General features: G+C 36.1%; 1 protein-coding gene across 4 annotated transcripts in view; it reads right to left on the reverse strand.

Moving 5' to 3' along the window:
* POLK (DNA polymerase kappa) overlaps window positions 1-24,074 on the reverse strand; it is a 125,816-nt gene that overhangs the window by 74,462 nt on the left and 27,280 nt on the right. For 2 of the 4 annotated variants that reach the window (XM_066386354.1, XM_066386353.1), the window contains 2 exons: window positions 15,250-15,425; window positions 4,103-4,222 (listed from right to left, as the gene is read on the reverse strand). In XM_066386354.1, the coding sequence (XP_066242451.1) occupies window positions 4,103-4,222; window positions 15,250-15,384 (255 nt within the window). In that variant the 5' untranslated portion in view covers window positions 15,385-15,425. The remainder of the gene's footprint in view (window positions 1-4,102; window positions 4,223-15,249; window positions 15,426-24,074) is intronic. The other 2 variants (XM_066386356.1, XM_066386355.1) reach the window with 1 other exon arrangement.

The raw sequence follows: 24,074 nt of genomic DNA on the forward strand, positions 1-24,074 counted from the left end.
TCAGGTCTAATAAAATCTACTACTTAGACATTTTATGACTAAAATAGAAACACATTTCCTATGAAAAGCTCTCAGTTTTCTCAGAAGATCTAGAGTACTTTGGACTTCCTTAATCACCTCCCATTTGTTCAACTTCTTTTAAAGGAAGCTCAACAAATGAAACAATAAAACATCAAAAAGAGGTTTAGAAAGTAAGTTGCCTAAGGACTAATAAATATCAATTTAAAAACTATTATTGTGGACAGGATAGAATTTTTTAAAACCTTGAAGGAATGATGCTTAAATTTATTTAAAAGACTACAAAAGAAAAAAATTTAAAGAAGAGTAATGAAGGAGGGTATTAAACTATATTGTCATTCAGTAACTAAAATTGCATAGTACTACCACAGGAAAAGATTCAATTGATTAGAAAACAAAGTCTGGAAACAAATCCAGGTACAATGAGAGTTTAGTATATGAATATGCCTATTTAATCCAGTGGAGAAAGGACTCATGATTTCAGAAATGAATGTTAGGGCCCTGGTGGTTGGTCAGGGCACATAGGAGAAGCGATCATTTATTTCTCCATCCCTCTTCCTCTCCCTTATCTATCTCTCTCTTCACCCCACCCCCCACAGCCATGGCTTGGCTAGAGCAAAGTTGGCCCCAGAAGCTGAGGATGGCTCTATAGCTTCACCTCAAGTGCTAAAAATAGCTCAGTTGCCAAGCAACAAAACAATGGGCCCCAGGTGAGAAGAGCAGAGACCAATAGGGGGCTTGCCCGTGGATCCCAGTCAGGACACACACAGAAGTCTGTCTCTCTGCCTCACTGCTTCTCACTTAAGAATAGTTTTTTAAAAAAAGAAAAGAAGTGACTTTAGGACAAGAGAAACATTTAGGAAAAAGAGTAACATTTAGGAAAAATACAATACTCAGTATTTAAAAAAAATCTTCATACCAAACATCGAAACAAATTCAAAAAGACTAAAGATTTGAGTATAACAAATCTATGAAAATACATATAGGCTTGTTTGTGAGGAATAACATCTACGTACAATACCAAAGCCAAGAAAATATTTTAAAATACTGCTGGATTTGTTTACATAAACATTTAAAACTGTATAGGAAAAAAAACCTGCAAAATAAAAAGATAACAAACTGGAAAAATATTTACAACAAATGGCAGATTAAAAATACTTAATATATGATAAGATCTATAAATCAAGAGAAAAAAGATACAAATTCCTCTAGAAAGGCAGACAGAAGATACTGCTTTGGACTGTTGGCTGAACCCCTCAAATCCATTCTTTCTTCTATAAGTAATAGATTTTTAGCTGGGTACATGGCCACCCAGTTGTATTTTACAGCTTCTCTTGCAGTCAGGAGTGACCATGAAATTTAACTTCTTGCCAAAAGAACGTAAGCTGAAGTAATGTTTGCAACTTCTTTTACACTTGTGTAATAGCAAATTATATGCCTTTGATTTTTCCCTTGTTCTTTTTTCTTTACTAGGAGCCTGGAATATGGATTGGTGTTAATCTAGTTTTGTCAATCCGGGTAAGGAAAACACATTGGAATGATGTTTACAACACAATGTAGAACGGTGTCTTAAAATTGCTATGGTGACTAGAACTACCTCATCAGCCCTGCCCAGATAGCTCAGTTGGTCAGAGCATTTTCCCGAAGTGCAGAGGCTGCCAGTTCGATACCTGGCCAGGGCATATACAGGAAAAGATTGATATTCTTGTCTCTCTCTCCCTTCCTGTCTCTCTAAAAATCAATACAATAAACATTGAAAGGAAAAAAAGAAACTACCTGACCAGCTGGAACTTATTATATGAAAGAGAAATAAATTCTTATCTTACTTTCACCATTACTTCTTTGGATGCTAGCTACTTAGCTTATATCCTAATAAACAGAATAAAAGAGGAAATTTCCACAAAGAGGAAATATTAATGGCTAACTAATATGAAAAAAAGACAATCTTTCTCTCTCTCTTTTTTTTTTAAAGTGAGAGGAGGGAAGATAGATAGACTTCTGCATGCATCCTGACCAGGACCCTGCAACATCCATCTGAGGACAATGATTGAATCAACCAAGCTATCCTCAGCACCTGGGCTTATAGTGGAACAAATATAGCCATCAGCTTTGAAAGGGAGAGAAAGAGTGAAGGGGGAGAGGAAGAGGAAGAGAAGCAGATGGTCGGTCCTCTTATGTGCCCTGACTAGGAATCAAACCAGGGACGTCCATATTCCAGGCTGATGCTCTGTCCACTGAGCCAACCAGCCAGGGCCAATCCTTCTCTTTCATAATCAAAGGAGAGCAAACTAAAACCATGAAATAAGATTTTGAAAACTGTATTAGTAGAAACAAAAAGATTGATAAAATTCATAAAATAGAGCTTTAAACATGTTAGAAAACAGCAAGCACTCTTATGCTGAAAATGTAAAATGATAGACTCTGTGGTGAAAATAGTAAGATATGAGCATAAAGATATTTAAATAAGAATAATTATCATGCCTGACCAGGAGGTGGCACAGTGGATAGAGCGTCAGACTGGGATGCGGAAGACCCAGGTTCCAGACCCCGAGGTCGCCAGCTTGAGCGTGGGCTCATCTGATTTGAGCAAAAATTCACCAGCTTGGACTCAAGGTCGCTGGCTCAAGCAAGGGGTTACTCGGTCTGCTGAAGGCCTATGGTCAAGGCACATATGAGAAAGCAATCAATGAGCAACTAAGGTGTCGCAATGCGCAACGAAAAACTAATGATTGATGCTTCTCATCTCTCCGTTCCTGTCTGTCTGTCCCTGTCTATCCCTCACTCTGACTCTCTCTCTCTCTCTGTAAAAAAATAAAATTAAAATAAATAAAAATAATTTAAAAAAAAGAATTATCATAAGGTTTTAAGTTTGTATATAAAACAAAAAAAAAAACTGGAACCAAGGTGTGTTAAGGTTAATAAATTATGGTGCCACTACAGAGTGGCATGCTTATGAAGTACTGAAAATGATGAGATGATGACAGAAAAATCATATTTTGTCATGGTAGCTGACCACTTAACATAGAAGATAAAAATTAGCTCATGCTCTGGGAAAGCACATATTTTAGAAAATGACACATTATAGTTTGGTAAAGAAAACATAAAATTTATAATCACTTTATCAAGAGAAGAATTTTGTAGTACACCAGATAAATATTATAATTTTATCATTATGTTGTAAAGTATATTACTAAATTGAATTAGATTTCATAGATGATAAAACAATCTTTAAAATTAAACTTTAGTTTTACTAGCAGAACTCTGCTTTGTGTTATCAATCTACCACAGTATGGTTCTTCTGAAACTTTTCTCCTGAAATAACTTTTAATACTAGAGGAAACTAAGTATTTACTCCCCAAAGATCCTGAAGAAGCTAAGAGCCCCCAAATTTTTAGAATTCTTGAGCTTTGTCTTAAAAATCCATGCACATTAGGCACTCTACCCTTTATGTGACTTTTTATTTTATCATAACATAATTATATATTAAATTACCTTTCAATTTAATTAGATGACATGTTCTTCCAAATATTTTTTGTAAAACCAGCATTGTAGAAAACATGTCGCCTAATCTGTGCTGGTGAAGTGGATAAAGCATCCACCTGGAACGCTAAGGTCGTTGGTTTGAATCCCTACGCTTGCCCGGAAAAGGCACATACAGAAAGCAACTACTATGAGTTGATGCTTCCTGCTTCTCCCCACCCCTCCTCTATCTAAAAGAAAAAAAACATCAATCAATTAAAAAAAAGAGAGAGAGAGAGAAAACATGTCATATTAATCCTGTGGCCCTTCTAGATGCTAAGTACATATATAATAAAAAGACCATAGGCCGTGGCTTTGACAACTACCTGTTGTATGAAGCTAGGCTAATTAAGGTTCCCTTTACTTTTTTGTATAATGAAGGTGACAATGTCTAGATGCGGGGTATTTAAAGAAAGTAAAGTGTACATATTTGTTAGATTTTTATGTTGTACAGAACAGCATTTTATTGACATTTTACCTTGTTTTCATTTATGACATGACCATGATGCATTTAAATAATTACTGTTCTACCAACTTCCACTTACTTTATCAAATAAATTAATACCTGTAATTGTGCTTTCCTTAGCTGCTGGCTGGTAATTTGAGCTTTTTGTTGCATCATATTTTCAATTCGTTGGTTGACTTGTTTTTCTTTCTTGAGCTCATTTTCATAAAATCTGGACCCCTAAATAGGAAAAGAAAACAAAGTATAAGAAAAATGTCTGAAAGAAAGCATCACTATAGTATATAACCTGGGGCTAAAAGTATTACAGACTGTAGAATCAGAATGATTGAATTAAAAACCTAGAGAGAAATGGCACCATGAGGGGTGCTCCCGATATCTAACCTTGAAATTTCAACAAATTCAACAACTAGAGACAAAAAAAACAATTTCAGGAGCATCTGAAATACACATACACCAAACAAAGGTATGATTGGGCGAAAAGGTGGCTGAATATATAATCCACTCTGAAGGAAATAAGACGGAGAACTGAGTATTCTGCTTTCCTCACTGATCTGAGGAAGGGCTGCTTTCACTTGGAACTCAGAGGAAAGGAGGGCTAGGGGAGAGGGAAGAAGCTGGCTTAGGGCAGACAATCAAGCTGAGGAGAGAGCACACTGGCAGCTCAGCCTGAGATCGTGGATGTGGAGCTAGCGAGAGTGGCAGACTCCAGCAGAGGTGGGCAAGTGGGTTGCCTGCAGAGACTGGCACCAGAGCAGTTTTGGGCTTTGTTCACTCCTGGTCTGCGATCATGGGTGGTGTGCAAGTGGCTCCACCTGTTGTCTCTGGCGTGGGCGTACACGTTTATGGATAGAGGGGCTAGGCCAGAGACTGTCAGCAGTGGACTTCTGCCTGGGCTGTAGCCAGAGTTTCTGTGTGGTCCCAGCTCCCCGACCAATAGCACAAGAAGTGCAAAAGGGCTGGAATCCCTAGGCCTGGACCTGTCCGGGTGGGGCACTTCTGCCAGCCGATACAGTTTACAAAGCACATTCCCATGGAGCAGACCTCAGAGAGCACTGTAGAAGTTGTGGGGGCTGGGTTGCAGGCTTCCAAACAGGCACAAGGGAGAAAATACCCACAGAGCACGGAGGCATACTAGACACTCCCAGAGGCCCTTAGAAAGGCACCTGAAAAGCAATCGGCTCTCAGCCCTGCCTGCTTATGCTGGTGGCTCTGGTTGACAAAGCCTTACCCAGAATTGCACTTTGAGCAGGGCTAAAGGGGGAACTTGGCAGCTCTTAGAGCCTCCTGCTCTGCAAGCAGTGGCTGGGGCAACTTCACAGCTGGGTCCCAGGCTGTTGGCTCAGGAAGGAGAGACGTGAGGAGAGGCTCTGGGAAAACTGACTATCCCATTGTTGGAGGCTGCAAACCCTAACAAGCCCCGCCTACCAACGGGACTGAGGCCTAGCTTATGTTATCAACATAGCAACACATCAATTGCAAATCTCTATTCAGGAGTACCACAGGGGCAAAGCTGTGGTACAGCACCACCTGCCAAAGAAAGAATGAAGGATTAAAAAAAAAAGAAGATAACCTGTCAAAACCAGGAAAAAATTACATTTTTTATAGCTTTTTTCCATATTTTTCTTGTAATTTTCATCCTTTTCTTTCCACTTTGGTCATTTTATCCTCTTTCCATCTCATTCTTTCCTTTTCATTTTGAACTTCAATACCCATAAGTGTTACATTTTCCATTCTTGTATTTTTTTATAAGGGTTACATACCAAAAACCTTAACTCATTTTTTTTTCTTTTTTCTTCCCTTCTTCTTCACTTTTTCTCTCATTCGATCATCATTTACAAACAAATTATTTTATTCTGGGTTCAGATTTTTTCTTTGTGGCATTTTGTGTGTTTTTTAATTCTTTTTTTATCTCTTTGTCAATTCCCCCCAAAATCTGGCTCTCCGTTCTACGTAGCTTTTGCTCCACTTAGCACAATAAAAATTTCATTATATCATTGTATTTTTTCCTTTTCTTTTTTTTAATCATCTCTTATTAGTGTTATTAACAATACCACTCTCAAGTGCCATTAAGGAAAAAGAAATCAAATATCATGGATACAAAAGATAGAGATGTAGCTCAGATAAATGAGGAAAAATCTATAGAAAAAAATTTCAATTGCTTGGAACCTTGGAGTTAAATGACAGAGAATTAAAAATTGAAGTCCTAAAAATACTCAGGAAAATATAAGAAAGCACGGAAAGGCAATTTAGAGAGCTCAAAAAACAATTCGATGAACAAAAAGAATACATTACCAAGGTCACGGAAACTATAAAAAAGAATCAAATAGCGATGAGAAACTCAATTCATGAACTGAAAAACGAGGTAACAAGCTTAGCTAATAGAACAGGCCAGATAGAGGAGAGAATTAGTGACATAGAAGACAGGCAACTAAAGACACTATAGAGAGAAGAGGAGAGAGACTCACAAATTTAAAAAAATGAGAAAGCCCTACAGGAAATATCTGACTCTATCAGAAAGAGCAACATAAGAATAATGGGTATATCAGAAGGAGAAGAGAGAGAAAATGGAATGGAGAACATATTTAAACAAATAATAGAGGAGAACTTCCAAAGCCTGTGGAAAGAATTAGAGCCCCGGATTCAAGAAGCAAACAAACACTGAGTTTATCTTAACCTATTCCAAGGCACATCATAATGAAATGATCACAAACCAATGACAAAGTAAAAATCTTCAAGGCATCCAGGGAAATGAAGAATACAACATATAAAGGAAGGCCCATTAGATTATCAACAGATTTCTCAGCAGAAACTCTACAAGCCAGAAGAGAGTGAACTCCAATATTTAAAGTTCTGAAACAGAGGAACTTCTATCCAAGAATACTATATTCATCAAAGCTATCCTTCAAATACAAAGAAGAAATAAAAATTCATAGATATAGAGAAGATGAGAAAATTTATCACCAGAAAACCCCCACTTCAGCAAATACTAAAGGGGGTTATCCAACCAGATACAAAGAACAAAACGGAAAAAAATCTACAAGTAAAAGCTTCATCAAGATCACAATAAAAACAAGATTAATCTATGACAACAAAAACAAAAAAGGGGAGAGGATAAAGATTAACAGTAGCAAAGGAGGATGGAGTGCAGAAGCACTCAAAAGATAATGTACTACAATGCATATGATATGTATCCTTTCTATTACTTAATGGTAACCACCTCTGAAAAAAATCACCACAGAAACACATGGCTTAAAAAAAGAAGAAACAGAGAAAAGAAGTATAGAATACTACCAAACAAAAACAAATGATAGAAAAACAAAAGAGAAGAACCAAACAAGATACAAAGCTATCAGAAAGCAATATATAAAATAGCAATAGGAAACACTCAAGTGTCAATAATTACACTAAATGTAAATGGATTGAGTTCACCAATAAAAAGACACAGAGTAGTAGAATGGATAAAAAAGAAAATCCAACTGTATGCTGCCTTCAAGAAAGCTACATGGATAAAAACAGATTCAAAGTGAAAGGTTGGAAAACTATTCTCCAAGCAAATAACATCCAAAAAAAAGCAGATATAGCTATACTCGTATCTAATAATGCTGACTACAAGATAGCAAAGGTAATCAGAGACAAACATGGTCATTTCCTAAAGATAAAGGGGGGCGTTGAAACAAGAAGACATAACACTTCTTAATATATATGTACCAAACCAAGGGGCACCAAAATATATAAGACATCTACTGACTGACCTAAAAATAAAATCCAACAAAAATACAATCATACTTGGAGACCTCAATACACCACTGACAGCTCTAGATCATTCATCCAAAGAGAAAATCAATAAAGAAATATCGGCCTTAAATGAAAAACTAGAACAATTGGATATGACAGATATCTATAGGACATTTCATCCCAAAGTGCCAGAGTATACATTTTTCTCCAGTGGACTTGGAACATTCTCAAGAACTGACCATATGTTGAGCCACAAAAATAACATCAACAAATTCAGAAAGACTGAAATTATACCAAGCATATTTTTTGACCATAAGGCTTTGAAGCTAGAATTCAAGTGTAAAAAAAATAAGTAAACAAATCCACAAAAATGTGAAAATCAAACAACACAGTTCTAAAAAATGAGTGGGTCAAAGAAGAAATAAGCGCAGAGATAAAAAGATCCATACAGGCAAACGAAAATAACAATACAACATATAAGAATCTCTGGGATGCAGAAAAGCAGTAATAAGAGGGAAGTTCATATCATGTCAGGCCTATATGAACAAACAAGAGAGAGCCCAAGTAAACAACCTAACTTCACATCTTAAGGAACTAGAAAAAGAAGAACAAAGGCAACCCAAAACCAGCAGAAGAAAGGAAATAATAAAAATTAGAGCAGTAATATATGAAATAGAGAATAGAAAAAAATAAAAAAAACAAGGACCTGGTTCTTTGAAAAGATCAACAGAATTAACAAACCCTTGGTAAGACTCACCAAGAAAAAAAAAGGACTCATATAAACAAAATCCAAAATGAAAGAGGAGAAATCACCACAGATATCATAGATATACAAAGAATTATTGTAGAATACTATGAAAAAGTATATGCCACCAAATTTAACAATCTAGAAGAAATGGGTAAATTCCTAGAACAATACAATGATCCTAGACTGAGTCATGAAGAAGCAGAAAGCCTAAACAAACCCATAAGCAGGGAGGAAATAGGAATACCTATCAAAACTCTCCCAAAAAATAAAAGTTCAGGGCCAGATGGCTATACTAGTGATTTTTATCAAACATTCAAAGAAGACTTGGTTCCTATTCTACTCAAAGTCTTCCAAAATATTGAAGCAGAAACAATATTGCCAAACACATTTTATGAGGCCAACATAACCCTCATACCAAAACCTGGCAAGGACAGCACAAAGAAAGAAAATTACAGACCAATATCTCCAATGAATACAGATGCTAAAATACTATCAAATCGAATACAATAATATATTAAAAAAATAATTCAACATGATAAAGTGGGATTCAACCCAGAATTATGAAATAGTTCAACATACGTAAAATAGTAATACACCATATGGTAATACACCATATCAACAAAACAAAAACCAAAAACCATATGATCCTATCAATAGATGCAGAAAAGGCATTCGATAAAATACAACACCATTTTATGTTTAAAACACTCAACAAAATGGGTATAAAAGGAAAATTTCTCAACATAATAAAGGCCATTTATGACAAACCAGCAGATAACATCCTACTAAATGGTATAAAACTGATGACTTTTTCTCTAAAATCAGAAACAAGACAAGGCTGTCCACTCTCTGCACTCATTCAGCGTGGTGCTGGAAGTTCTAGCCAGAGCATTCAGACAAGAGAAGGAAATAAAAGTTATTCATATTGGGAAAGAAGGAAAGGTTTCACTTTTTGCAGATAATATGATCCTATATGTCGAAAACCCCAAAGACTCCACAAAAAGACTAATAGAAACAATAAACCAATAGAGTAAGGTAGCAGGATACAAAATTAATATACAAAAGGCTATTGCCTTCATTTATGCCAACATGAAACATTAGAAAACGAACTCAAAAAAATAATGTCTTTCATGGTTGCAACAACAACAAAAAATAGTAAAATACCTAGGAATAAACATAACAAAGAATGTAAAGGACCTATATAATGAAAACTACAAAGCATTGTTAAGAAAAATCAAAATAGATACAATGAAATGGAAAAATATTCCTTGTTCTTGGATAGAAAAAATAAATATAGTCAAAATGACCATATTACGCAAAGCAATATACAAATTTAATGCAATTCCCATCAAAATTGCAATGTAATTTTTTAAAGAAATGAAACAAAAAATCATCAGGTTTATATTAAACTATAAAAAATCCCAAATAGCCAAAGTAATCCTAAGGAAAAAGAACAAAGCTGGGGGCATTACAATACCTGACTTCAAATTATATTATAGAGCCATGGCAATCAAAACAGCATGGTATTGGCAGAAAAATAGACACTCAGACCAATGGAACAGAATAGAAAGCCCAGAAATAAAAACACATTTCTAGGGTCAAATATTCTTTGATAAAGGGGCCAACAACACACAATGGAGAAAAGAAAGCCTCTTCCATAAATGGTGCTGGGAAAACTGGAGAGCCACATGCGAAAGAATGAAACTTGACTACAGTTTGTCCCCTTGTACTAAAATTAATTCAAAATGGATCAAAGACCTAAATATAAGACCTGAAACAATAAATTACATAGAAAAAAACATAGGTGCTAAACTCATGGACCTTGGCCATAAAGAGCACTTTATAAATTTGATTCCAAAGGCAAGGGAAGTGAAGGCAAAGATAAATGAATGGGACTACATCAGACTAAGAAGCTTCTGAACAGCAAGAGAAACTGACAACAAAACAAAAATACAGCCAACTAAATGGGAGATGATATTTTCAAACAACAGCACAGATAATGGCCTAATATCCAAAATATACAAAGAACTCATAAAACTCAGCAACAAACAAGCAAACAATCTAATAAAAAAAATGGGAAGAGGACATGAACAGACACTTCTCCCAGGAAGAAATACAAATGCGACAACAGATATATGAAAAGATGCTCATCTTCATTAGCTATTAGAGAAATGCTAATCAAAACTACAATGAGGCCCTGGCCGATTGCCTCAGCGGTAGAGCGTCGGCCTGGCGTGCAGGGGACCCGGGTTCGATTCCCGGCCACGGCACATAGGAGAAGCGCCCATTTGCTTCTCCACCCCCCCCTTCCTCTCTGTCTCTCTCTTCCTCTCCCGCAGCCAAGGCTCCATTGGAGCAAAGATGGCCCGGGCGCTGGGGATGGCTCCTTGGCCTCTGCCCCAGGCACTAGAGTGGCTCTGGTCACGGCAGAGCGACGCCCCGGAGGGGCACAGCATCGCCCCTGGTGGGCAGAGCGTCGCCCCTGGTGGGCGTGCCGGGTGGATCCCGGTCGGGCGCATGCGGGAGTCTGTCTGACTGTCTCTCCCCGTTTCCAGCTTCAGGAAAATACAAAAAAAAAAAAAAGAAATCTTAACACAAGAAGGAGTCTTTGCAATGATATAAGACTAGAGGTTCTCCAATTGAAAAATAATGTCATAATAGCTAAGTCTTTGACTGGTTCCTCTAAAGGTGAAATACATGTCATTCCAAGAATTGATTTGGCTCCATCTCAAACAGGGTTGCCGTTTCAATTGAGACGTAGACAATTTCCTGTAAAACTTGCCTTTGCTATGACCATCAATAAGTCTCAGGGCCAAAAACGCTTAAGCGTGTTGGCATTTTTTTACCTGAGCCTGCATTTGGACATGGTCAACTTTATGTTGCCTGTTCAAGAGTTCGTGAAAGAACGGACGTAAAATTAAAAATAATTGATGGTCCTCTGCAAGGTGAGCTTTAAAATGATGGAAAGATCTACACAAGAAATGTTGTGTACAAAGAGATCTTTGACATGTGAATTAACATTTTATTATTTAAATCACCTTTATTTATTGAGCTAGCGGTGGCTCTTAAGAAATGTACCGCCAGTGGTTTCCTTCATTGCACTCTACTTTAAGCAATTAAGCAAGTAGAAGGGGGAAACCCCGTGGGGCACTAAGCAAAGGGGCGTCCTCGCCGCCTGCCCTGGGTAATTCAGTTTGAATTAGCAGACACCTTTGCACAAATCATTTTAATTACAATGTATAATATCTAGAACAGCGGTCATTTCGTATGACCGCTGGGCTTTCTAGTACAACATAACCAAATGTCAAAATGACCTGGAGATGTGTACCCTAATTAATCAATGTCATCCCATTAAAATTAATTGTCTAAATAAAAAAAGCGTAACAAACAAAAATAAAAACAACAACAAAGGAACAAATAAAGAAAACTTAGCCCTGGCCATTTAGCTCTGTTGGTTAGAGCATCGACTTGAAACCCCAAGGTTGTGGGTTAGCTCTCTGGTCAGGACTCATATGGCATATAGAAATCAACCACTGAATGAACAACTAAGTGGAACAACAAATGAAACCTCTCTCTCTCGCCCCTCCCCCCACCTTGCTCTATCTCTCCAAAGAAAAAAAAAACAGCAATCAAAAGTTAGTAATACAATGCTTGACCAAACGGTGGCTCAGTGGATAGAGCATCAGACTGGGACACAGAGGACCCAGGTTCCAAACCCTGACTTCATTGGGTTGAACGCAGGCTCACCAGCTTGAGCGTGGGGTCACTGACTTGAGCATTAGATCACAGACATGACCCCTACGTTGCTGGCTTGAGCCCAAGGTCGCTAGCTTGAGCAAAGGGTCACTCACTCTGCTCTTGCCCCCCCCCCCCGTCAAGGCATGTATGAGAAAGCAAATGAACTAAGGTGCTGCAATGAAGAATTGATGCTTCTCATCTCTCTTCTTTCCTGTCTGTCTGTCCCTATCTGCCCCTCTCTGTCTCTCTGTGTCACACACACACACATAAAAGTTAGTTCCACTACTTCTATCTAAGTGATCCTAAAATTAATCTATGTTTCCTTATCTGTAAAATGAATTTATGGTTACCTAAATGATAGAACTGTTGTGAGGCAGTACTAAGCACAGTATAAACTGAGATGAGTAAAGATCTGCAGTCAGAAAGTATCAATGTGTCCTAGGCAGGATCCTCAGAGTATATCCAAGGACTTAGTCAAATATGTCATCAGTTATCTTCACTTTTACTTTAAAATCATTAAAAAATTTTTAATGTTAAACATTAAAGAAAATAACTTCTAGAAGATTACCTACCATTCCATCACCGAATATAGTATCTATCGACTCATCAGGCGATAGACATTTGGATTATTTTTATTTGACTATTATGAAAATACTGCAAGAAATATTTGTATACATGTTTTTTGTGTAGGTGTTTTCATTTCTTTTGGATATGTACTTAGGAGTGAAATCTCTGTGTCATATGGTAACTTCATGGTAAACCTTTTGAGAAAGTGCCAGGCTGTTTTCCAAATTGGCTGAATCATTTATTAATCTCACAAGCTATGTGGAAGAGTTCTAATTTCTCCACATCCTTGTCAACATTTGTTATTGTCTGTCTTATTTAAAATAACCATTGTAGGCTATGAGTATTAATGGCATCTTATTGTATTTTTAATTTGCATTTCCCCAATGACTAATATGCTGAATATCTTTTCATGTGCTTATGAGCCATTCTTATATCTTCTTGAGTGAAATGTCTACATCTTTTGCCCATTTTAAAAATGAGTTATTTGGCCCTGGCCGGTTGGCTCAGCGGTAGAGCGTCGGCCTAGTGTGCGGAGGACCTGGGTTCGATTCCCGGCCAGGGCACACAGGAGAAGCACCCATTTGCTTCTCCACCCCTCCGCCGCGCTTTCCTCTCTGTCTCTCTCTCCCCCTTCCGCAGCCAAGGCTCCATTGGAGCAAAGATGGCCCGGGCGCTGGGGATGGCTCTGTGGCCTCTGCCTCAGACGCTAGAGTGGCTCTGGTCGCAACATGGCGACGCCCAGGATGGGCAGAGCATCGCCCCCTGGTGGGCAGAGGATCGCCCCTGGTGGGCGTGCCGGGTGGATCCCGGTCGGGCGCATGAGGGAGTCTGTCTGACTGTCTCTCCCTGTTTCCAGCTTCAGAAAAATGAAAAAAAATAAAAAATAAAAAATAAAAATAAAAATGAGTTATTTGTCTTATTAATGAGCATAAAAATTCTTTGTATATTCTGGATGTAAGTCCTTTAATAGAAGGGTGTTTTGCAAATATTTATACCCTAGTATGCTGCTTATCTTTATTTTTTAATGGTGTCTTGTGAAGTGAAAACCTTTTGATATCTGAAGTCCAATTTGACATTTTATTTTATTGACTGTGTCTCAAAAAGATTTTCTCCTTTCTTCTAAAGTTTATTGCTTTAGTTTTGATATTTAAATCTATTTTGAGTTAATTTTTGAGTATAGTGTGAGGTGAGGGTCTAAGTTCATTTTTTTTTAAAGGTTAAAATTTATTTTTTATTTATTTTTTATTTTTCCAGGAACAGAGAGAGAGTCAGAGAGAGAGGGATAGACAGACAGGAACGGAGAGAGATGAGAAGCATCAATCATCAGTTTTTCGTGGCGACACCTTAGTTGTTCATTGATTGCTTTCTCATATGTGCCTTGACCACGGGCCTTCAGCAGACCGAGTAACCCCTTGCTCGAGCCAGCGACCTTGGGTCCACACTGGTGAGCTTTTTGCTCAAGCCAGATGAGCCTGCACTCAAGCTGGCTACCTTGGGGTCTCGAACCTGGGTCATCCGCATCCCAGTCCAAAGCTCTATCCACTGCGCCACCGCCCGGTCAGGCCATTATTTATTTTTTATTTTTTGCACATGGATATCCAGTTGTCCCAGAAACACTTGCTGAACAAATTATCCTTTTGTCTTGGTACTTTTGTCAAAAATCAATAAATTATAAAGATTTATTTCTGGACTAAATTCTGTTCCATTGTTTTCTATGTTTAGCCTTATGGTAGTACCATACTGTCTGGATAACTGTAGCTTTATAATAAGTTTTAAAACTGGAAAATCAAACATCTTTATGTTTGTTCCTTTTTAAAACCATTTTGGCTATTTTGCATTTAGATATTTTGCATTGACATCCAGTTTTCTACTTTATATGTAAATAATATATAAGTAAAACAAAATAATATACATATCTTTTTTACCGTTTTTTTGCCCCAGAAGAAAAATGCTATAATTGTTGTGTTTTTCATTTTTGTTTCAGTTACTACAACTTGGAGATCTTTCTGTATAAGCAATTAAAGATCTTCATTCTTTTCTATGCTACATGTGTGGATATAATTTATTGAATCAGTCAGAATCGTTATTGGTGAATATATATCATTTCTAGTCTTTTGTTTTTACAAACAATATTATAATAAATAACCCTGTTTTTTTTAATAACTTTACTTATGTGCAAGAATAACTATAGAAGTGAAATTGTTCCACCAATTATAGTATTCTTCTACTGGGGTTTAAAAAAGGGTAACAAAATACATGCATATTATTTTGTTTTACATGAATATTATGTACATGTAAAGTATGTAGAAAACTAGATGTCCAGAATAACAAATAGATTATTCCATAACCATTTGTAATTTAAAAATTATAAGAAAAAGGATGTTTAAAACTTACTGATTTTCATTTAAATGGAAAGTATAAGACTTACTAAAGATATTGAAAGAATCATAAAACATACCTTTGTGGCTTCCATTATAATTTTGTTTATTTTCTCTTTATCTAATCCTTCCATTCCAGCTTTATTATCATTAAGTCCCATCCTAAGTAGAAGGTCATCTTTGTAATTATCATTCTTTTCCTTTGTGCTGTCCATGGTGCAGATGTAACGTTAAAATGGCTTTTTTTTAAAATTACCTGAAAAAGCATACAAAATAAAAATTGCTTTGCAAAGAATGGTAGGGGTGGGGGGAGGTAGACATTTAAAAGCTGAAATGATATAGAAATCAGCAAAACAAAAAATGATGGTTAAGAACTTTTAGCTATTAGGAAATTATTATTATTCAGCTTTAAAATTATTCCAAGATTATTCTACTCTTGGAGGGAAAAAAGAAATAAACATTTCCTGCCAGCTGTGCCAGCTCCTATGCTTGGTGCTTTACACTTGAACCTCACACAGCAGCCCTGAAAGGTAAATATTATCCCTAATATAAAGAGAAAAGAAACCTGAGACTTAGAACACGTTTACTGACACAAATTTGTTAATAAGTGACAACATCTATGTTGAAACCCAGTCCCGAGTTTCCCATATTTTCCCCACATTAATATATTGTATAGGAATATATTAATATACTATCTAGGAATATATAGGAAATAAATACAAAATAACACTTCTACTAAACATGTTCCATTAATAGCATTTATTACCTACTATATGAAGAGCTCCATTCTTATCCAAGGGAAAAGATATGGAAAAAGTAATAATGTATTCAAAATAATACTCTATTTACTTTCAGGAAATTATTACATTTTACAATGTTATATCACTTCTAAGGTTAAGAGAAGTTCTTTCAAATAATAATCCTTTAATACATTTATATAGTTCTTTATAATTTACCTTCACATATATTAGCTTTAAAAATTATTTATAATAACCATGCAAAATAGATTTGGCTATTCTCATATTAAGGAGAAAGAAATTGGAATTTCAGAAAGGTTAAATGAATTGCTCGTTATAATTCTGCTAATAAGCAAAACAACTGTAATTTGAATTCAAGTCTTCTTACTCCAAGTATAATAAAGCTACTGTAGCATCACTACTTCTCCAATTTGGGGTTCATTTATGCTATAAACTAGAAAGCCCGGCAGTCATACAAAATGACCGCTGTTCTAGATATTATACATTGTAATTAAAATGATTTGTGCAAAGGTGTCTGCTAATTCAAACTGAATTACCCAGGGCAGGCGGCGAGGACGCCCCTTTGCTTAGTGCCCCACGGGGTTTCCCCCTTCTACTTGCTTAATTGCTTAAAGTAGAGTGCAATGAAGGAAACCACTGGCGGTACATTTCTTAAGAGCCACCGCTAGCTCAATAAATAAAGGTGATTTAAATAATAAAATGTTAATTCACATGTCAAAGATCTCTTTGTACACAACATTTCTTGTGTAGATCTTTCCATCATTTTAAAGCTCACCTTGCAGAGGACCATCATTTATTTTTAATTTTACGTCCGTTCTTTCACGAACTCTTGAACAGGCAACATAAAGTTGACCATGTCCAAATGCAGGCTCAGGTAAAAAAATGCCAACACGCTTAAGCATTTGGCCCTGAGACTTATTGATGGTCATAGCAAAGGCAAGTTTTACAGGAAATTGTCTACGTCTCAATTGAAACGGCAACCCTGTTTGAGATGGAGCCAAATCAATTCTTGGAATGACATGTATTTCACCTTTAGAGGAGCCAAAGACTTAGCTATTATGACATTATTTTTCAATTGGAGAACCTCTAGTCTTGTACCATTGCAAAGACCCCTTCTGGTGTTAAGATTTCTTAACAGCATAATAATTGCTCCAATCTTTAACCTCAATTTGTGAGGTGGCATGCCAGAAGGCGGGACTATTTGAATGTCGTGGCAACTTCACCCCACTGGCTAGTACAGTTACGCAAGCAACCAATAAGCTATCGGCGACAGACACTTAGCCACATATAATAAAGATTACAAATTTTTATCTTGTGATGAGAACTTTTAAGATCTATTTTCTTAGCAACTTTCAAATATACAATACTATTTAACTTAGTCACCATGCTGTACATTACATCCTTGTTAACTTACCATAATTCATTTTAAATTTTTATTTATTTATTTATTTATTTATTTTATATAGAGAGGGATAGATAGGGACAGACAGACGGGAACGGAGAGAGATGAGAAGCATCAATCATCAGTTTTTCGTTGCGACACCTTAGTTGTTCATTGATTGCTTTCTCATATGTGCCTTGACCACAGGCCTTTAGCAGACCAAGCAATCCTTTGCTCGAGCCAGCGACATTGGGTCCAAGCTGGTGAGCTTTTTGCTCAACCCAGATGAGCCCGCGCTCAAGCTGGAGACCTGGGGGTCTCGAACCTGGGTCCCTCTGCATTCCAGTCCGACACTATCCACTGCGTCACCGCCTGGTCAGGTATCATAATTCATTTTAAAACTTGGAAGTTTTTTGCCTGACAAGGCGGTGGCGCAGTGGATAGAGCGTCAGACTGGGATGCGGAAGACCCAGGTTCAAGACCCTGAGGTCGCCAGCTTGAGCGTGGGCTCATCTGGTTTGAGCTAAAATTCACCAGCTTGGACCCAAGGTCGCTGGCTCCAGCAAGGGGTTACTCGGTCTGCTGAAGGCCCGCGGTCAAGGCACATATGAGAAAGCAATCAATGAACAACTAAGGTGTTGCAATGCGCAACGAAAAAACTAATGATTGATGCTTCTCATCTCTCCGTTCCTGTCTGTCTGTCCCTGTCTATCCCTCATTCTGACTCTCTGTCTCTGTAAAAAAACTTGAAGTTTTTACCTTTTAACTACCTTCACTCATTTCACTCCTCCCTCCACCTCAATGGCAGATCTGTTTTCTGTATCTATTAATTCAGGTGTTTTTTTTTTAAGTTTCCACATACAAGTGAAATCATACAGTATTTGTCTTTCTTTGTCTGACTTATGGTACTTCCCTTGACATAATCTCTGCAAGAGGACCTTTTCTCAATGTTGCTTCCATTTTTATCACATAATAAGAATAATTACGAAAAGGAATTTGAATACTGTGATTATTAGTGACAGTTCTATTAGAAAAAAAATACGGTACTATCTTGTCTGTTGATGCCCAGTTACCAGGCAATTTATGGCCAGTTTTGTAGACACAGGCTCACTATCATCTACAGGCTGAAACTTCCAAGTTTGAAGCTCCAGTCCAAAAGCATACCTGACTTCTCAAAAATAATATGTCAAAAATTGATCTTCTCATATGCCTCTGTCACCCAAACCAGGTCCAGTTACAGCCGTCCTTACCTTAGTTGAGGGTAACTTTAATCCCTTCCAAATACTCACACAAATAACCTTGTAGTCATTTTTATCTGCTTTTTCTCATACACCTACATCCAAATATCAGAAAATCCTATGGGCTCTGCATTCAAAATGTATCCTAAATCTAACCACTTCTCATTATTTCACTCTAGTCTGAATTAACACTACTGTCTCTTCTCGGGATTATTGCAATAGCCTCTTAAATAGTCTGTCTGCTCTTTTCCTTCTACAGTAAATTATCAACATAGTAGCCCAAATGATTTTTTTAAATCACAAGATAGGTCTTGTTATTCCTCTGCTAACAACTGTACAATAGTACCCCATATCACCCTAAAATAAACCCAAATATCTTAAAGAATCTGGGTCCCAGTTACTTGTTACCTGTCTACCCTCATATTCAGTTTATTCTTTTGTCATTCTTCTATTCACATAGCAAGATCACATAATCACATTAAAACATAAGAAAAACTTCTTTTTCTGAAGTATTAACTTCAGAAATTTTAAAATATTTGTAGTTTTTCTTTACTTTAATATTAAATATGTAAGGACAAGTATATGAGCCTAAACAACCTCCAATTTTATAACCCTTATTTTCCTAAGACCATTTAATGGTTAAGTTGGTTATTTAAAGCTTTTGGGACTTGTATTAGAATATAAGAATATTTTGAATTTACATAATAGAATGCTCACTAGGCTCCATTAATATTCAAAATATTCTAGCTTATATTTATTCTTTGAGAAATTAAATTGCTTTGTTAAATTTAATTAATTACTTCCTAATTATATCTAAATCAAAGAAAAATTATTAGAGAAAGATAATAAACAACATACTAAGTTTTAGTCTAATAGGGTCCCTATCAGTTCCTTTTGGTACTCTCTTTTATGTCACTGTGATGAGGCTGCTTTTGTTTTTGTTTCATATTTCTGTTATTTTCACATTTCTAAATTCCCTCATCAGCTCCTGGTTATTTTGTTCTTCCCACTGTTATTACTGAGTTTCTTTATCTAGAAATACATATATTGAAAGGGAGAGATTCTAGAAGAGATGATCACATAATATCACAAAATATGAAGATTTTCCGTATTTTTCTGGGAAGGGAGATTTAATAGTACTTCAAATGGTTTTAGGATGAGAGCATATAAAGTCAATGATTAGTATGGTGTCTGCTACATGATAAACTCAATCAATAGTTATTATAATTAAGTTAAGCAAATTTTCAGAGTAGTAAAAAATCACTTGCCTTACTTTCTTTTCCTTAAGACAAAGAGACTATGTAAGGGAACAGGGTACACCGTAAGAATCCTTGAGAAAATGCCAAAATTCACAGTTCATAAGGATGAGTTTTTCGCCTGACCTGTGGTGGTGCAGTGGATAAAGCGTCGACCTGGAAATGCTGAGGTCGCCAGTTCGAAACCCTGGGCTTGCCTGGTCAAGGCACATATGGGAGTTGATGCTTCCAGCTCCTCCCCCCTTCTCTCTGTCTCTCCCTCCCTCCCTCTCTCTCTCTCTCTCTCTCTCTCTCTCTCTCTCTCTCTCCTCTCTAGAAATGAATAAATAAAAAAATTTTTAAAAAGATGAGTTTTGTTTTGCTTCCAAAGAAGTATTTGTCTTATGATTACTATGCATTATCACATATACCCGAAGTCTATGAATGGGTATAACCGTGACTTTATAAACAAAAAACTTTTATGAAAAAAAAAAGTCAAACATTTTTATAGCTTGATATTACAGAATAATCTGTTTCACTTCAACTCAGAGGCACAAACAGTAATGCACAACTCAAAGAAACAAAACAATACAAAAAAATCGTCTGGGTTCTTATGGGTTAGCATATTGTTTAAAAGCACATTTTCTATGGAAATGTTCAAATTCTTCCCAGCCTGATTCTACCACTGACTATTCAGGTTACCACTTAAAAAATAAAAGCCAACTAATGTTTTTGGTAGTAGTAAGGATGGAAAATTAAATTTTTCTGAAGGAATTTTAAGGAAGAAGTTTTTGTGTGGTAGTGTTCCACCTACATATATATATATTTGCCATATTTTCCCATGTATAAGATGCTCCCATGTATAAGAAGCACCTTAATTTTGGGGCCCAAAATTTGAAAAAAATGTATTACATAAAATTATTGAACTCAAGTTTTATTCATCCTAAAATTCATACAACTCCTCATTACTCTCATCACTGTCCAAACTCCCATCCATTAGCTTGTCCTCAATGAGTGCAAAAACAAGTGCGAAAAACCGGGAAATGCAAAGAAAAAAATCTACAACCACTGGATAAGATGCACCCAATTTTTAGACCCCCACACTTTTCAAAAAAAAAGTGCATCTTATACATGGGGAAATATGGTATATATAAAAGCACCACACAAAACTATGTAATCATCATAAGACTTAGTGATTCAATCAGTCACCTAGAATTAATCTACCAGAAAAGATACAGAATACACTAAGAGAAAGACAGGGAGTGGAGTAGAAAATAAAGGGGAGGGGGCAGAGGAGAAGGAAAAATTAAACTATAGGGAAGTTCCTAGGTGGGGCTTGCTCCCTATTTCTAATATACTATAAATAACCAAACCGATAATACCCAGAACACCTGTATATGTTTTAAGAATAAATATTATTTTTAAACCCTCCAAATGTTCAAATATTTAATGTTTGTTTGAACAGATTAGACACACAGCATAAAACTTCAGTGTGATTAAATCTTCTTTTTACCATCTAAATTTAAATACAATAAATTAAATGAATACTACACTAATTTTAAAGTACTAATTTTTAAATTGTCTGACTTAAAATTCTTTTCAGTTTCATTTCTTATAAAAATCATTTTTTATTTTCAAGAAAATAAAAAAACATCACAATCCTAAGGCTTTACCAGATTATGTTCTATGTTTCTCTCCAATTATTTTATACACACATATGTGCACAGATGCACTCAAACCACATACACACAATTCTTATGTGATAGGGACATTTTAAAATATATTTTTTTTATCTATGGAGAAAAAATTTAATATATTGGAAACCTTGGAGCTAAATGACAGAGAATTCAAGATAGAAATCCTAAAAATCCTCCGACATATACAAGAAAACACAGAAAGGCAATTTAGGGAGCTCAGAAAACAACTCAATGAACACAAAGAATATATGTCCAAGGAAATTGAAACTATAAAAACAAATCAAACAGAGATGAAAAACTCAATTCATGAGCTGAAAAACGAAGTAACAAGCTTAGCTAATAGAACAGGTCAGATAGAAGAGAGGATTAGTGAAATAGAAGACAAGCAACTTGAGGCACAACAGAGAGAAGAAGAAAGAGACTCAAAAATTAAAAAAAATGAGATAGCCCTACAAGAATTATCTGACTCCATCAAAAAGAATAACATAAGAATAATAGGTATATCAGAGGGAGAAGAGAGAGAAAATGGAATGGAGAACATACTCAAACAAATAATAGATGAGAACTTCCCAAGCCTGTGGAAAGAACTAAAGCCTCAAGTTCAAGAAGCAAACAGAACTCCGAGTTTTCTTAACCCCAACAAACCTACTCCAAGGCATATCATAATGAAATTGACACAAACCAACAGCAAAGAAAAAATTCTCAAGGCAGCCAGGGAAAAGAAGAATACAACATATAAAGGAAGGCCCATTAGATTATCATCAGATTTCTCAGCAGAAACTCTACAAGCTAGAAGAGAGTGGACCCCAATATTTAAAGTCCTGAAAGAGAGGAACTTTCAGCCACGAATACTATACCCATCAAAGCTATCCTTCAAATATGAAGGAGAAATAAAAACATTCACAGATACAGAAAAGATGAGGGAATTTATCATCAGAAAACCCCCACTCCAGGAATTACTAAAGGGGGTTCTCCAATCAGATACAAAGAACAAAAAAAAACAGAGCCACAAGTAAAAGCTCCAAGAAGAACACAATAAAACCAAATTTAAACTGTGACAACAACAAAAAGAAAGAGGGGGAGAAGATGGAGATTAACAGTAGCAAAGGACGATGGAGTGCAAAAGTACTCACAAAATAGTTCACTACAATGAACAGGGTAGGGACCCTTTTCATTATTCAAAGGTAACCACCATTAAAAAAACCACCACAGAAGCACATGAGATAAAAAAGATAGCAACAGTGGAAAGATGTATGGAATACAACCAAATAAAAACAAAAGATAGAAAAACAAAAGAGAAGGATCAAACAAGACACAAAACTAACAGAAAGCAAGATATAAAATGGCAATAGGGAACTCACAAGTATCAATAATTACACTAAATGTAAACGGATTAAACTCACCAATAAAAAGGCACAGAGTAGCAGAATGGATTAAAAAAGAAAATCCAACTGTATGCTGCCTACAGGAAACTCATCTAAGTAACAAGGATAAAAACAAATTCAAAGTGAAAGGCTGGAAAACAACACTCCAAGCAAATAACATCCAAAAAAAAGCAGGTGTAGCAATACTCATATCGGATAATGCTGACTACAAGACAGGAAAAGTACTCAGAGACAAAAATGGCCATTTCATAATGGCTAAGGGGACACTGAATCAAGAAGACATAACAATTCTTAATATATATGCACCAAACCAAGGAGCACCAAAATATATAAGACAGCTACTTATTGATCTTAAAACAAAAACTGACAAAAATACAATCATACTTGGAGACCTCAATACACCGCTGACGGCTCTAGATCGGTCATCCAAACAGAGAATCAACAAAGACATAGTGGCCTTAAACAAAACACTAGAGCACCTGGATATGATAGACATCTACAGGACATTTCATCCCAAAGTGACTGAGTATACATTTTTCTCCAGTGTACATGGATCATTCTCAAGAATTGACCATATGTTGGGCCACAAAAACAACATCAGCAAATTCAGAAAAATTGAAGTTGTACCAAGCATATTTTCTGATCATAAAGCCTTGAAACTAGAATTCAACTGCAAAAAAGAGGAAAAAAATCCCACAAAAATGTGGAAACTAAACAACATACTTTTAAAAAATGAATGGGTCAAAGAAGAAATAAGTGCAGAGATCAAAAGATATATACAGACTAATGAAAATGAAAATACGACATATCAGAATCTATGGGATGCAGCAAAAGCAGTGATAAGAGGGAAGTTCATATCACTTCAGGCATATATGAACAAACAAGAGAGAGCCCAAGTGAACCACTTAACTTCACACCTTAAGGAACTAGAAAAAGAAGAACAAAGACAACCCAAAACCAGCCGAAGAAAGGAGATAATAAAAATCAGAGCAGAAATAAATGAATTAGAGAACAGAAAAACTATAGAAAAAATTAATAGAACAAGGAGCTGGTTCTTTGAAAAGATCAACAAAATTGACAAACCCTTGGCAAGACTTACCAAGGAAAAAAGAGAAAGAACTCATATAAACAAAATCCAAAATGAAAGAGGAGAAATCACCACGGACACCGTAGATATACAAAGAATTATTGTAGAATACTATGAAAAACTT

The sequence above is a fragment of the Saccopteryx leptura genome, chromosome 5 (genome assembly GCF_036850995.1).
Source record: "Saccopteryx leptura isolate mSacLep1 chromosome 5, mSacLep1_pri_phased_curated, whole genome shotgun sequence".
NCBI classification, from domain to species: Eukaryota; Metazoa; Chordata; class Mammalia; order Chiroptera; family Emballonuridae; genus Saccopteryx; species Saccopteryx leptura.